Below are 15,049 nucleotides of genomic sequence, written 5' to 3' on the forward strand. Positions count from 1 at the left end.
ATTCTACTGCAAATGAACGCTTACGGATATGGATGAACAGATCAATCTATCCAACCATTTTCTCCCTTAAGGTCAGCCTGAAACCTCCTCCAAGTATTTCACAAAACTCAATTCCTAATGAGGTTTCAACACTTCTCCCCAAGGAGAGCTGACTGCACCTATTTGTGTTAAAAACATCATCCTTTGCACCTCATTAAACAGAGCCATCTCCTAGACTAAGTACAACTCGCTAATGTCTCGCCTCATTCTAAGGAATCATAAAATTGTTTCTCTCGCGTTGTGATTTCTCCCCAACTGCCAAGATACAGTTCAAAATTCCAGTGCCTAACACTTCCAGAATGAAAAGTATATTCCATGCAAAATATAAATGAAAGCAACACACAGAGCTCACTAATAGCTCCTGATCAAAAGTAGTCACTGCAAAATCAGAATGTCTGTTTCCAGATCTAAATGATAGCATGACAGTGTATAACTGTGATTTCCCCTTCCTCTCACTAATACCACAATAACTTATGATGATCACTATCCAGAACTAGTAACTAAAAGAACAGCAAAAGTGTATCAAATAAGAATTTTTAAGGTGACCTATATTAAAACTTAAAAAGTTTAATGCTGAAATCTTGCTTTTATTTTAGCACATTTTTGTATTTTCCATATTAAAGTATTTTCACATATTAAACAACACCATGGGAATGGAAAAAGCTGGACCGGCTGTGCCACTTACCAAGGCAACAAGAGAACTTGAATTTATTTTCTAATTATTTTAATTAATTTTACTACATCTTGTATTTAAAAGAAATATTGATATAATCTGCATGTGTATTAAGAGCTTCTTTTACACTACAGAAAATTAAAGGATTACTAAGCAGCCTACAAACCAGTTCTAATGAGACATTTATATATCCTTCCTTTTGTATAGAAAATGCTTCACAAGTTAAAAGCAGAGTGCGTTTACTCATCATAAAATTAAATAATGTGCATTAGACTTTTCATTCAAGCTTGAGGGGTCAAAAATGCCAAAAAAAAAAAAATAATCAACGAGAGTCACCATTAACACGTGTACATTCACGAGAAACATTCAGCAAACTCTGCTGAAGAACAAAGCTACACAATACCATACAATATTTTAACAGAAAAAAAACCCCTAATAACAACAAAGAAATCTATATAATGCCACATCAGCTAATGAGTACTGTAACGTGATTTATTTTGAAGCCTTGATAGATTACCAATAATTCCTGTCTCTGATTGTCCCTGTTTAAACAAAAACTAGGATTTTTGAAAAAACCTCTATAGGGTCTAATAATAAAAAAATCTATTTAACATAGATATTTATCTACATTTCTATTTAGATATCCCAGCTTCTCATGGTAATAACTCCTATTTAGTTTACAGATATTTTTACTATCGTAATGTGCACTTGCTCATTTATCTATCTGTAATAATTCTACTTTTTAGACATCTGTCCTATAATTTCAATTTTTGTATTTCTTTTAATGTGGAAATGTATTTTTTACTTAAGATGTGCCCACCCTAATGAATACTTTATCATACAGTCCCGTCTCATTTTTATTATTGCTCATGAAATCCTATGTAACAAGCTATGGTAAAACATTATATTGGAATTACTTAATTTTCTTCCTATCTGCCCTTCCTTCATTTAGCCTTTTGTGTTCTACATCTATCCACTAAAAAGGCTCTAGTGTCATACACATTCTGAAATGCTACCATCTTTCTTTTTCTTCATTTTAATTTCTCTTAGTTACCTTCTTGGTGCACCTCCTGCTCTGTCGTCTCTGACTTGTAACAATCTTTATTGTTATTACTCTATTCTAAATCTCAGTGTAAACTTAGTTGCTCATGGTTTGATTTTCTTTCTTTCTCCTTGCCTTTTCTCTATCTTTGTTGTGTTGGCTCTACCAAAAGATCTTCCCACTTAACCACAGACTTTTAAACACAGAATTTGTGGAACTATTACAATTTAAATTTTTTTTTTGTAGGTGCCATAAGTATGCAACATCTTTGTCTTTGGTGCAAAAGAAATACATTTGGAATAGTTCCAAATAGTTCCAACAATACATATATATTTATACATATTTTAACGTATCTTTTTCTTCCTTCTATAAAATTTCTAGGCATTCTGAAACCTTACTGTCTCACTGATTTCCAAGTGGTAGGAGATGATTTAAAAGGTGCACAGAAGCCCCCATAAAAGGTAGATGCTGCCAGAAAAAATGGTCTTACTGCTGTTAGTTATTAAATTGACTGTTTAGGATTATAGCTAACAAGATATTTTAGCCTGGGGTGACCAAGGAATTTTTTTTTAAGTTGAAGTTAGAAGTTGATAAATTTTCTTGTCTTCTGACTTTTTTTCCCTCCATTTTAACATTATAACCTCAGCTGAGCTCCTGCTAGTCAGGTTTCAGACATGATTTTCTTGTCCTTTTTGAAGATGGGGATGACACATGCATTCAGTTCTCAGGAACTTCCCCTGATCACTGTGGTCTTTCAAGGACTATCATAAGTGGCTCTGCAATGACATCGGCCAGCTCCTTCAGCACATGTGGGTGTCTCCAATCAGGTTGCATAGATTTATGTAAGGCTAAGTGTTCGGATAAGCCTTTGCTCTGATCTTTCCCATGTTACTTGGGGACCCTGGGATTCCTGTAGGCAAATCTGACCAGCAAAGACTAAGGCAAAGAGGACACTGAGTAGCTCAATCTCCTGTGTGTCCTTTGTCACCAGGCTTCCTACCCCATTTGGCGAAGAGCCATCACTTCCCTAGTTGTCATCTTGCTGCTGCTGCTGTACTTGTGGAAGCGCTTCTTGTTGCCCTTTACACCCGTTGCCAGATTCACATCCAGATGGGGTTTGGCTTTCCTAATCCTACTTCTGCATGCTTGGACAGTGCCTTGTATTCTTCCTGGGTCTTCTGTCCCTGCTTTACCCTCCTGTATGCTTCTTTTTCATATTTTGAGTTTTGTCAGAATTTTTTTCTCATCCACATGGGCCTTAGGCCACCTTTCCTTGATTTCCTGCACATCATGAGCTTGGCAGATGTGAACCCTGAAAATCAACCAGCTCGTCTGGGCCATCTGCCATAGGATTCTTCCAAACAGATCCCTGAAGAGGCCAAATTGCTTTCCTGAAGCCCAGGGGCGTGGACTAGCTTTTTGCCTTGTTCTCTCCATCAGAATCCTAAACTCCACCATCTCATGCTCACTGCAGCCAAGGCTTCTCCCAACATTCACATCCCCAACCTGTCCATCTTTTTTTGTAAGTACAAGGTCCAGCACAGCATCAGCTCCTCAATCATCTGTACTAGGAAGTTGTCATCAATGCACTCCAGAAACTTCCTGCATTGATTTTGCCCTGCTGTATTGTCCCTCCAGCAGATATTGGGGTGGTAAAGTCCCCCAGGAAGATCATGGACAGTGAACATGAGGATTCTTCTAGTTGCCTGGAGAAGGCCTCATTTACTTTTTTCCTGATTGGTGGGTCTGTAGCAAACTCCCAAGAGAATGTTGTTGCTCATGTTCATCTGCTGGCTAGTCCTCCTTCTAAGCTCTCAGCTGGCTCATCACCCACCCCTAGGCAGAGTGCCAGGTATCCCTGCTGTGCTTTCACATACAAGCATCTTGCTGTCCTAGCCTGACCTTGCTCAAAAGCCTGTTTCCACCCATTGCAGCACTCAGTCGTGTGAGCTATTGTATCACATCTCTGATTTCAATATGATCTTAGCAACTCACCACAGACCCCTAATTTCTCCCTTTTGCTCTATATGTTGCATGTAGTAGTGTAAAGGCATTTCAGAGAGGCACTCAGTTATGCTCATGTGAAACATGACATTGTGTCTTCTGTCACTAAGTAAAAATGAAAGACACAGGGGTTTGGTGTAACTTCCATTCAAAGCTATGGATAAAACTGTTCTGGATCCGTAAGTTTGGCATTAAGCCTCTAGCATTAAAATAGGAGACTGATGATATCAAACCTTTAGACTGAAGAGCAGTCACTGCGTACGCAGCAGCACAAACGAGAGGATGCTTCTGAGTAAGAAGTACTTGCCCATGAAACATCACAACTTTTCCTTTATACCTATACAACAGTTATACATGTTTTCCACTAATGAATGCTGATTGGTTTGTGTGATCTAATTTACATGAGGAAGTTCAGAATTATTAATTACTTTAACAATTGCAAGCATTTGTGTTTATGATCTTATTTTCATATTTTGAATTACATTAGATGGCCTATAAAATAAATGCTCAGTTATGGAATCAGTGTTTAAATATGGATTCTGGACACTAAAAGAAACCTGTTTCAGAACAGTATAATATGGCCTATGCTCTCTTCAATTTGTAGCATTAGCCAAATATATGACAAAATGCAGAGGAAAAATGAAGAGAGTCAAAATTAAAGTAGAGGGCAAATTATTCAGTAAGACAAACAAACAATACTTTACTGACTCCTACAGGTAGTAGAAATTAATCTGAATTTTAATTGACAGGATAGAAATAGAAACAGCAATATCTATTTTTGTATAGAAAATTAGCAAGAATAGCTAGTCTATTACTATGCAAATATATGTCATTAGGCAGTTAACAATTGCAGTTTTGCAGATGCCAATGGACTTGAACAACAATTATTATTCAAAATTATAAGCAGCTTTTCACTGCATCTTTTTTTAGAAAAACAAGATCATGCAATAATTTGGTTCAAGCATTTCCCTTTGTCCTGTTCTGACATTAACTATTTTGACTTTGTACATTAAAATATGTTTCTACATTATCATAAATTATATTTTTGAAAAATATCACTCCAAAATAAGAGTTGTCATGTCTACTGTATTTCTTCATATGTTTCAGAAACTATTTATGTGTATACCATCCATAATATGACAAAATAACCCAAAAGCCAGCAGTGATAAGCAGATTCTATTCAGCTTTACCGAAGGAAAGGAACATAGAGGATACTTGAGAAATCTTCATATCTATTCCCATTCCTCTTACTTTAGTAAAAAGATTAAGAAAATTGCCATGTCACCCTCTATATCTTCTGGTTTTGTAAGATCCAGTAACATAAATAAACCTACTAAACAAAGAACAGAACAGTCAGGTTTTCTAGTTTACTTGTTATCAGTACTGATTTAAAGACAGACCTTTATCTAGAAGCTTTTTTTTCTCCTAATCAACAGGTTTTCTACATCATCAGAAAAATGAAGAACTGCCTTCCCGTATAAGCAATGTTTTTAATATGAAACAATAAAGTTATGAAGAATTTAGATGATGTAATAGTCTGCAAACAATAGTAAACTGTGCTTGAACAATTAGAATGTCCCTTGTAAACCAATACCTTCTATACCTAACCCTTCTGAAGACATCCTCTCCTAAATAAGAATATTATAAATACCTCATTATTAAATACCTGAGAGTATACAAGTGTAACATACTCTGGAGTCATCTCTTCAGTAACCACAAAGAAAACTATCAACACCACAGCACTACGTATGTGAGAAATCTCATACTCTGGAAAGTGAACAGAAGTATAAAGTCAAAAAGAATTTCCCGATGCATTTTAGTGCCTTAATAAAGAATATTTATTTCCCATCCTCATGGATTCCTCAGAATAACTTATTTTCTATAGCATCCTATGTTACTGTACATTTCAAAGTAAAACCCGCCCATGACATTACTACTGGATTCTCTGGTAACATTTGTTAAAAAGTCTGTGACAGGCATAAGGTCCTGGTGGACAGTAGTCATGTTGTTACATTTTGAATAATTTACAGGAGTTTTGACAATAATCAGGAAGTTCATGAGCTGATACAATTTATTATGTTAAACTAAGCACACAGATCCATTTCTCTCAGGGGTACAGAGCAAGAATTTTCAAAAGCTTTGGACCACTCAGAATTCTCCACATGCCTTTTGGAATATCATTTACCCTTGCCATTAAATTCTTACTAAAGAACAATACGAAGCTAACGGATCCACAGACTTAACTTCCCACAATCTCCTAGACCAATGATGGTCTGCAGTCCCACGTTTAAAAAACAGATTTTAATATAGAGCTAGTAAAACTCATCACATTAGGCTGCAAGACTGGTCAAGGTGCCTTTACCACACTTGTAAGCACTACATCTGTAACTTAACGTTTAGGTCATCCATGAAAGGCCAACTGGCTTAAGATGTAACTAACACTATTATTTTAGCCTATGAGAATGTACTCATTTGGAATTAAATTTGATTTTTTTGTTTTAATGATTCAACATACTTTCATAATATCCGAAGAATAATAATTCTAAATAGTAGCACTTGCTACCTCAAACAGTTGCATTACTAGTACTGATGTTATTGTGTAGCTGTGCAAGACTACAGACATAAACTGAACACCTTATGAACTCGTCATTAAGGGAAAGATATTAAATCAGAGCTTTTGGTCTACATAAATCCATTGTGAACACCTGAGTACACATACACAGACAAGGCACTACGTAAATACAAACATATATGCAAAAATTAGCATATGGCACAGAAATATAGCACGCAAACACTTAGAAGGTTACCTAACTGAAAAGCAATGGTTTATTATATACAAAACTTCTTATAGTATCCATTTCCAGCAATTTCCTCAGCTGTTCATATAGGCAGCTGACAAGGTATTAAACGTTCAAAGCTAAACAGGTTTGACCAGAAAATACAGAGGGAAATAGTACATACATATCATTCGACAATAACATGAAACATCTGATATATAACATTTTTGAAGTGTATCTTCTACACTGCACATCAGTATAGTATTTTTAATTAAAGTTAGATACAAAGTTTCATTTATTCAGGCATGAGATTATATTAAGTATTGCATCTTTAAAATTGCAAAAGGCAGTTATTGTGGAACTGAAGTGCATAAATAAATGATGAAGATGCGGAACATAAAAATAGTGCACCATCACTGAATCTGTCTGTCTGTGATTTTGTTAAAGAAACCATACATACAAATCGGCCCTAATTGTGCAAAAACTGCAAAAGAAATTCTGGTGAAAACTATCCAGAGTATTCAAATCTTCACTTAATCAGCTGACACATAAATAACATCTAAAATGATTAGCCATAATTCAGCTATCCCACCAGACCACTTTACCTTCTGTATTTGTGTATTTTTATACACTTTCATACTTGAGTGCATGTATAAATATAGAAGAAATACCTACACATTTATATGCAAATAAGCTACACCAGGTGATGAAGTAGAAGCAATCTGTATAGATACAGAGTTACAAAAACTGAGACTGAAATAAACTCTTTAGGCTATAAAATGGAAGTCCAGAAAAAAAACCAATCTAGATAAAAAACACATTTTAACAAAACCAGTAACTTTTCAGTTATTTGTCCAAGTGTGCTATAAACACTATTTCACCCAGGAAAAATACTAGGATAAGCTTAATTCTCAAGGTACTAAGTTCCACTGAGAGACTCTGAAGAAAATACTGTTTTATTAAATCTTATCTTATGACACAGCCGTAAAAGCATTGTCAACAGTTGCAGTAACTAAGCTTATTAAACTTTTATCTTCACATGGCTTCTGCAACAAAAAAACAGCTGGAAAACCGATAATAAAGAAATCTAATCCATCATTTTTACAGATGAAATTAATACTTGTCAAATTCACTTCTGACATTTTAATATAATAGATTTAAAATAACTACCCGGGGTTTCTTTTTTGGTTTAAGATAGCGTTGTAAGAAAAACAAGATGACACTTCTTAGTACTGCAAAGTTCAAGTCAATTATTGTAAATAGAGAACAATTACAGACAAAGCGAATGCTTTTTTTACAATATATAGCTCAGAACTAGTTTTGACTACATAAATTCAAGTGTCATCTGCTTCTGATCTGTGACATCAAAAATCCTGTTTTGAAAGAGTAAAGTATTAAAAATCTGAGCAAGGTGATACTTAGAAATTATTCCAAGATTTTTTTAAAAAAATATATAGCGTCTCAATATTATTTCTAATGAACTAAATGCAGAACAGTGGTACAGAACAATATTTAATTAAGTACATAAATTCTAATTAATAAAGCAAGCTTGATATCCAGAAAACTGCATACTAACCACCCAACACATAAGCTAATAAAAAAATTTAACAAGTATACTGGGCTGCATTCTACACATTATAAAAAAATCCAATTTTCATTTTAAAAGAAAAAAGGTAAAGCTTGTCATAGGTATATCAAATAGAGTTGAGAAATACTGCAAAAGCAAAATGGTGAGACAGAAGACGCTAGCTAAACCTAAGAAACTAGTTCAAATGAGAAGAGCAAAAGCTCAGAAACTAACAAGGTACTTGAAAAAGCACTTTTCTTCAAAAGGTTATTAAGAAAACTGAACTGAAATAAGCACAAAATGGGCAGTCTGAGATCATCACTCATCGTGCATCATCGAGAACGGATGGTTCGTATCAGGCTGTTCATTGTTTTAAGTAGTTTTCCTCTACATCTTTAGTCCCAGTAGCAAGATTTCCAGCATGTTAATTCTGGAAAGGTTGCCATATCTCTACTGGTTTACAGTTCCTAAAGCCTGCTCCACTCAAGTTAACTGGAGCTATTGCTAAATATATACAAATACTACTACTGCATTCGCTTTTGGATATGGTGGGGAGGCTTTCAATAGCTATTTACTGTTTCAAAAATCCAGGTTCTTTGAAGCAGACAACCTAGCATCTTCGGCCACCAGAAAAGCTCTTCCTTGCATACTGAAACCACTTCCTGTAAAGCCATGATGACTCCTCAGTATTTAAGTACTGACACCTTGAGCCTCGATGCCTGCACTGGCAGCAAGGGCAATGAGAACCATAGAAAATGTCAGAACTTCCACTGAACAGTCAGTTTTTGCTACGAACTGAAAATACCAAGCTCAGTGAGAAAATGAACTTTCAAGGAGTTTCACTGAGTACCAGAGCTACTGAAAGAAAAGTTAAAACAGACAATGTATCATCTAAGAGGTACACAGAAAACTCCCCAAGGCAGTGGGAAAACAGAGACATCCGTTGTCTTAAAAAGGAAAACACGTTTCAGGAGACTAGAAAATACCAAAGGCACTCCAAGTTGAAAACTGTAATAAACAGCCAAATTGGTAAATAAGCAAAGTGCATTGGGTAAGGAACCAGGCCTGAAACTTACATATCTGTGGCTGAAGACAAGCAGAGTAACAAGAGTATTGAAGGTCAGGAAAAAGCCCTGAGAGGAAAGTAAGGTGCAGAGAGTAAATACGGGAGACCTGCTGGAACAACACCACGGGCAAAGAGAACACAGGACTTCTTTTGAAGGTTTAAGTAATATCAAAGAGAATCAGCTATGAGGAAAAGAAAATAAAAGGTGGCAGGAACAGAAGAGACAGAAGAGGTGAGTAGTGTGGGGAATATGGCAAAAACAAGAGTTTTATGAGTGCAGTTTGAAGAAGTACTTCCTCTGGAAGCTTTCAAAGAACTTCAGCAACTCCCCTTCTAATTCATAATGCAAGAAATTAACAAGATCCCAAGAAATCTTATACAATTTCAGGATTTTACTTTCTTTTGACCAAGAGAGAATGTTCAGACCACCAAAAAAACCCAAAAAACCCCCCAAAACCTCCCAAAACAATAGAAGATAGCACACTGTAGGGTTCTGACAAATACATAATAGCAAAAGTATTTAAGGGGTAATAGGGACAATGACAGAAACATAAGATCGTCTCTCAGTAACCAAGGTAGTGGGATAAAACAGCAAAAGGTCAGCAACAGCAGGAGATATGATGATGTGAACCTATAGATGAGCAGCTATGGTCAGAGTCAAAAAGAGTTAATTCCCTAGGATACTAACTTAAGCAACTGAACCCTGGGAAAGAGCAACAGCTCCGTATTTTTTAGATAAAGGAATTTCATGTAAAGTTAAAATTTATATACGATATATTTCAGGGAAAAAAAACCAGTCATTTCTCAAACTCCTAAAAATACTATGTTATTTCTCAAAGCATAACATGTCAAGGGCATTTTCCTGCTCATATATTATGCAGATAAAGACAGTATGATATGCATTGTCCTAAACTAGCTAGTAATGCAATGCTTCAATTTATTATAGAAATGATGTTGATACGTATGGTCTTCAGTCACTATCTTTGCTGATCTCACAAGGTTCTCTGCAGCCTGCCTCCGAAAGGTGCTTCCTGTTCCCTGGAACTTGCTGGCATTAGAGGCCCTTCTCTCAGGGCTGTAAAACGTGAAGAAGCTTTTTCAGCTCTGCAGCTGAATTAATGCTGTGAATGCAGTGCCCCACTATTGGTGACAGCCTGACAAGAGACAGCTGTAATCACTTTGAGGGAATAATTTTCAGTGACTGAGCCTTCACCCAGCCTTCAAGGGAACAGTATCCCAGAAGATAAATGCTGACAAAAATACCCCACCTGCAACTGAGTACAGAATCATATTCTCCGATGAACGGTGTGTAAATTCAGTTGGGTTTTTTTTGCCTTTGTTTAAAGAATCAGTGGTTTATTAAGAGGTAGAAATAAAACTCCAAAAGTGCAAATCAGTCCAAGAGGATCCAACATCTTTGCAGATAATACAAGAACACAGTAAGTTCATGACATGAAAACAAATATTCACCAGCTAATATAGAGCACAGGATAGTCCCAGGAAAGAAGACTTAACAGCACTAGAGGGTCTCACTTAAAGCAGTCTTAAGAGGTAGGATCTGACAGAGAAAACTCCTAATGAAGATCTACATTGTTAGTAATCCTACAAAAAGAGCACTGTGACTTAAAAAGCACCTAGAAACCTTTGGGACATTTTCTGATCTTAATTCTTCAGTCACGGTAAAAAGTTTTTATAACAAAACCCCTCGAAAACTCAGTAGGGCAAGCCATCTATCATTACATCTTTCCTCAAGTTAAACAAGAGGAGAATTGTGCTAGAAGACAAATGTTACAGCTTCAGTTGCATTTGGTAATCAAAGTGAAGCCTACAAATGAGATATCTCATTAGTTTGAGCAGATGGATCAAAATTAAAGGCTGAATCACCAACTTTTAATTTCCCAGTAGCCAGGAAGAACTTGAAGTCTTGCAGAAGATGACTGTTGAAAAATCAACATAAAAAGCTTCTCTCCATCTGTCAAAACACATGCCTGTAGCATGCAACTACCTCCTACCAGCCTTAGTCTTAAAAAATGAAAACACACATACATTTATTAAAACACATGAACATATAACTTCAGTCAAGCATCACACTGTAACCTATAATATCAGAGGGACACATCAGCATGACTGATTATTTGGTTCTGGCATGGTAGAATTCTTTGAAAACGAGTTAACAGAATGGTAGATAAACAAGCAACGTTGAATTAATTTATTACGACATTCCAAACACTTTGGCAAAGAATCTCAAAAAGGGACAACACTGTGAAAGTTAGATGGCCACAGGAAGGTGTACATTAACTCATGGAACTTTAGAAGAGGGAAAGTATCTTTCTCTGGTTCTGTTCTTTCTTTCTTGCACTTCAGAGTAAAACAGAACAGGTAGGTTTTCAGCTCTCTGGAGCAATGCTAATGAGATCTCTGTGTGTCACACATTACTGCCTGAATAGTTATAGAATTCCAACCATTTCCTGAATTCCATACAGACAGACAACTGCTGTGGAAATTTTTTCTCATGTATTGGGGGGAAGGTGTGAATATATCTTTCTAAGAAGTATATTTAGAAATAACCACAGCTTTGTTAAAAAGCAAAGAAACTTTGCACACATAGAATGCAAATAAACACAAGTTTCAAGGATAACAGAAGCTAAGAAAGGTAACAGAGCATGATGGTAACAGACTGTGGTGAACATGGACATAAGGTAATGGATTTCTAAAAACTAAGAAAATTGGAAGGTGATAACTTCAGAAGATCGAAGGCTGTTCTTAAAATTGTGAAAAGACACTAAAGAAAACCTTCCTAGCATAGTATTAATCATATTCACTCATAATATTCCTCTTCCACTATGGGGCAGGCATTTCAATGCAGATATATCTACGTGACCTCCCTCCCCCTTTTTTTAATAATCTGCAGCTGGTTTAATGATTAGGCAGATCATTTGTCATAGCATACTCATTAAAAGGAAAAATCCCTAATTTTTAATATGTGGCACAATACTACACACTATAATTAACTGTATTATACAATGAGTTGATACGCTTGATTCTGCATTGTTGAAGACTGTATACCAGTGTTTGTATATCATTCATTTCAGGATATGTTTCATAGGTTTCATAAGTTTGTTTAATAAGTATCAAGACCAATATGTTTTAAATACTCTGAAGAAATGTCCAGTGTAACTGGTTGGCATTTAGATGTGTATTTAAGAGAGTTCTGCAACATAGCAGAACAAACATTGTCAAGCAAAGAAAATGCTTCACATCTCCAATCAATTGAATCTAATTAACCAAAGCCTTCTGAAACTAAACATTTATATAGCAAGGGAAACCACACTTCTGCTTTGTCTGAAAATACTCTCCTTATTTGGTTGTTGGTTTGAAATACAATTTTCAGAAATGGGGATCATCAATACTGTCAGCTGCTGAAACTGTAACATTAAGTAGACTGCAGTTCTTTGCTTGACCTTTTTCAGCTGTAGCTCATGCCTTAAAATAAAAAAAACCACTCATCCATTCAGCTGCTAGTATGGGAACTGAAACTATTCTCAAGGAAAGCTACAAAACCATCTCCTGCTACAATTAAACAACTTACTGTACTTGAATTTTTCAAATAATAGTATATGATACATTACTTATTATATAAGGAATCTGCTACTTGTAGGTTTATCTGCAGCAGGTGAAAATACATCAAATCATAACAAGAAATGAAAGATAAGCAACTAAAAGTACCTCAGTGTTAGGAATTTGGTAAGGTACGTGCATAATTGATAACGAGGAGAAAATAAACTAAAGTCCCCTTGGTACTGCCAACAAATTTTGTTAACAGTCTTTAATCAGGAAAGTATCAGCATTTCCATATGTAATCTTCATGAAAGTTTTCCGCATGTAACAACAGTAACTGATGTCAACAAGAGAAGACAAGTGGAAGAATGGTGTTAAACCAGGCGGAGCAGGAGGACTAAGAAGCTGTTGCTGAAATATTCCCCCCCCAAATCATAAACCAACTGTTCGTCTTTCAAAAAATACCACAATCTGAATTTTCTGTGAAAAAGGGAAAATTCTTAGTGTGACTGATGTGATTTAGTGAAAAGCCTCTTCAAGGATCACATTGCACTAGCTTTTGTTCCTGCTTTGAATAGGTGCCATACCTGCTACAACTACTGCTGCTCACACTGCTGCACGTGAAAAGTTCTAACAAAAATGAGAGGTTGCATGGGGGCGATTAAGGAGCACGATGATAACAGAATGATAAACCATTCAGGCAAATGAGGTAAGCCCACCATTTTAGCGGAGGCGAATATCAAACTTGAAAATTCACTGCAGAAACCTCTATTGTAAAGCAAAATGAAGGATTACTTCCTTTAAAAACAAAACACAAACCCCAGGATATTTCAATTGACAGATGTTGAGCTCTTGTGCACCATGTCTTGAACAACCTGCATAATTCTCATCCCTCACCTCTAACAGGAGACACTAGAATTTGAAAGATATGGGAAAGGCTAAGAAGAATAACGAAGTGCTGTATTTTTTCATTAAATGTACCTACGTCCAAGGTCTCTAAAGTACTGACCTACTTTGCCTTGTCATTTTAAGAAAGTGACATAAATATACATTAATTACTTTAAAGGATAAAGTACCAGGGATTTTCACCTTAGCTAGAAACTGGCATTTTTTAGCCACTTCAGATTTTCTTGCATGCTGTTTCTATAAAGTGTTCTCAAGATTAGAGATGACCTCTGAAGTGACATATCTCAAAATAATAAAAAATAATTTGAAAATATATTTCTTAATACATCGTTATCTGGTCAAAACTAATTCCTTTATATGGGTTCCGAATGCAAACCGAAACAAAAAATACCTGGTGTCCAGCCATTATTTGCTTCAGCACATTTTCATAACATACTTCATCCATATGATTCAGCTGCTGCACCTTAAAAACAAATGCCATACCTCATATTAAAAGCATTTCTATCTTTATATATTTTCTACTACAGAGCAAGCAATTTACAGTGATCCATGAAAAAAGTGATTATGCAATTAAATCTATAATATACTGATTCCCATTCCTAAAAATATCTTCTTGGTATTCTTAAATTCACAAATAGAACATGCAAATAAGTTGATAAAAGACAAGTAAAGGCAGAGGATAAAAAATTTGATACGTGACTTGCTGATTTTTTTAATGATGGAAGAGACATAACCCAGCTCTATTCTTCAATTTATCTGTTTCATATTAAGGAATCTTAGTTCTACAGGATATTGACAAAGTATTCATTTAATATATCATCTTACCTAACATTAATTCTTTCCATTTGGTACTACAAAACTAGTTTTTACATTGCAGATATACATATCCAGGAAATTACTGACTGTCAGCTTTTTAGAAAACATAGAAAACAGAAATTTCTTCATAGTCGGGTCATACACAGGGAACAGTGGGAGCACCGTGTACAGAGTTTCCAGTTATGGATAAATAAAATGTTTCAGGAAGGTTCCAAAATAAAGAGTTCAGTTAAAAAGTATTCTTCAAGCTACTCTAAAGATTTTTTTTCAATTTTTTGAACATATCACAAAAGAAATCAGAATATATCTACTGAAATCCACCTCAGTATTAAGGCTGTAACAAATCAAAATAAATAAATGAAGTTCAAAATCAGATCACTCCATTCTTCACTTGTGCATTCATAGGTAGAAGGACGACCGTTGTTTTATAACCAAATTTTTTTGACACAAAGAAATGATTTACAACAGCAAAGCATGTAAGAATTCGAAAATAGAAATTTACTACTTGGAGTTATCTAGAATAGCTGAAAGTTGAAAGCCACAGCTTTAACACAGCTTTAGAGGGAAGAAGAGAACATTAATATTTGGCATCGTACAGAGC

General features: G+C 35.5%; 1 protein-coding gene across 4 annotated transcripts in view; it reads right to left on the minus strand.

The window, feature by feature from the left end:
- Positions 1–15,049, minus strand: part of ASCC3 (activating signal cointegrator 1 complex subunit 3) — a 281,717-nt gene that overhangs the window by 144,935 nt on the left and 121,733 nt on the right. For 3 of the 4 annotated variants that reach the window (XM_075087348.1, XM_075087349.1, XM_075087350.1), the window contains one exon: positions 14,024–14,095. In XM_075087348.1, coding sequence (XP_074943449.1) covers positions 14,024–14,095 — 72 coding nt within the window. Of the gene's footprint in view, positions 1–12,578; positions 12,652–14,023; positions 14,096–15,049 lie in introns of those variants that run through there. The other variant, XM_075087351.1, reaches the window with a different exon arrangement.

The sequence above is a fragment of the Phalacrocorax aristotelis genome, chromosome 3 (assembly GCF_949628215.1).
Source record: "Phalacrocorax aristotelis chromosome 3, bGulAri2.1, whole genome shotgun sequence".
NCBI lineage: Eukaryota > Metazoa > Chordata > Aves > Suliformes > Phalacrocoracidae > Phalacrocorax > Phalacrocorax aristotelis.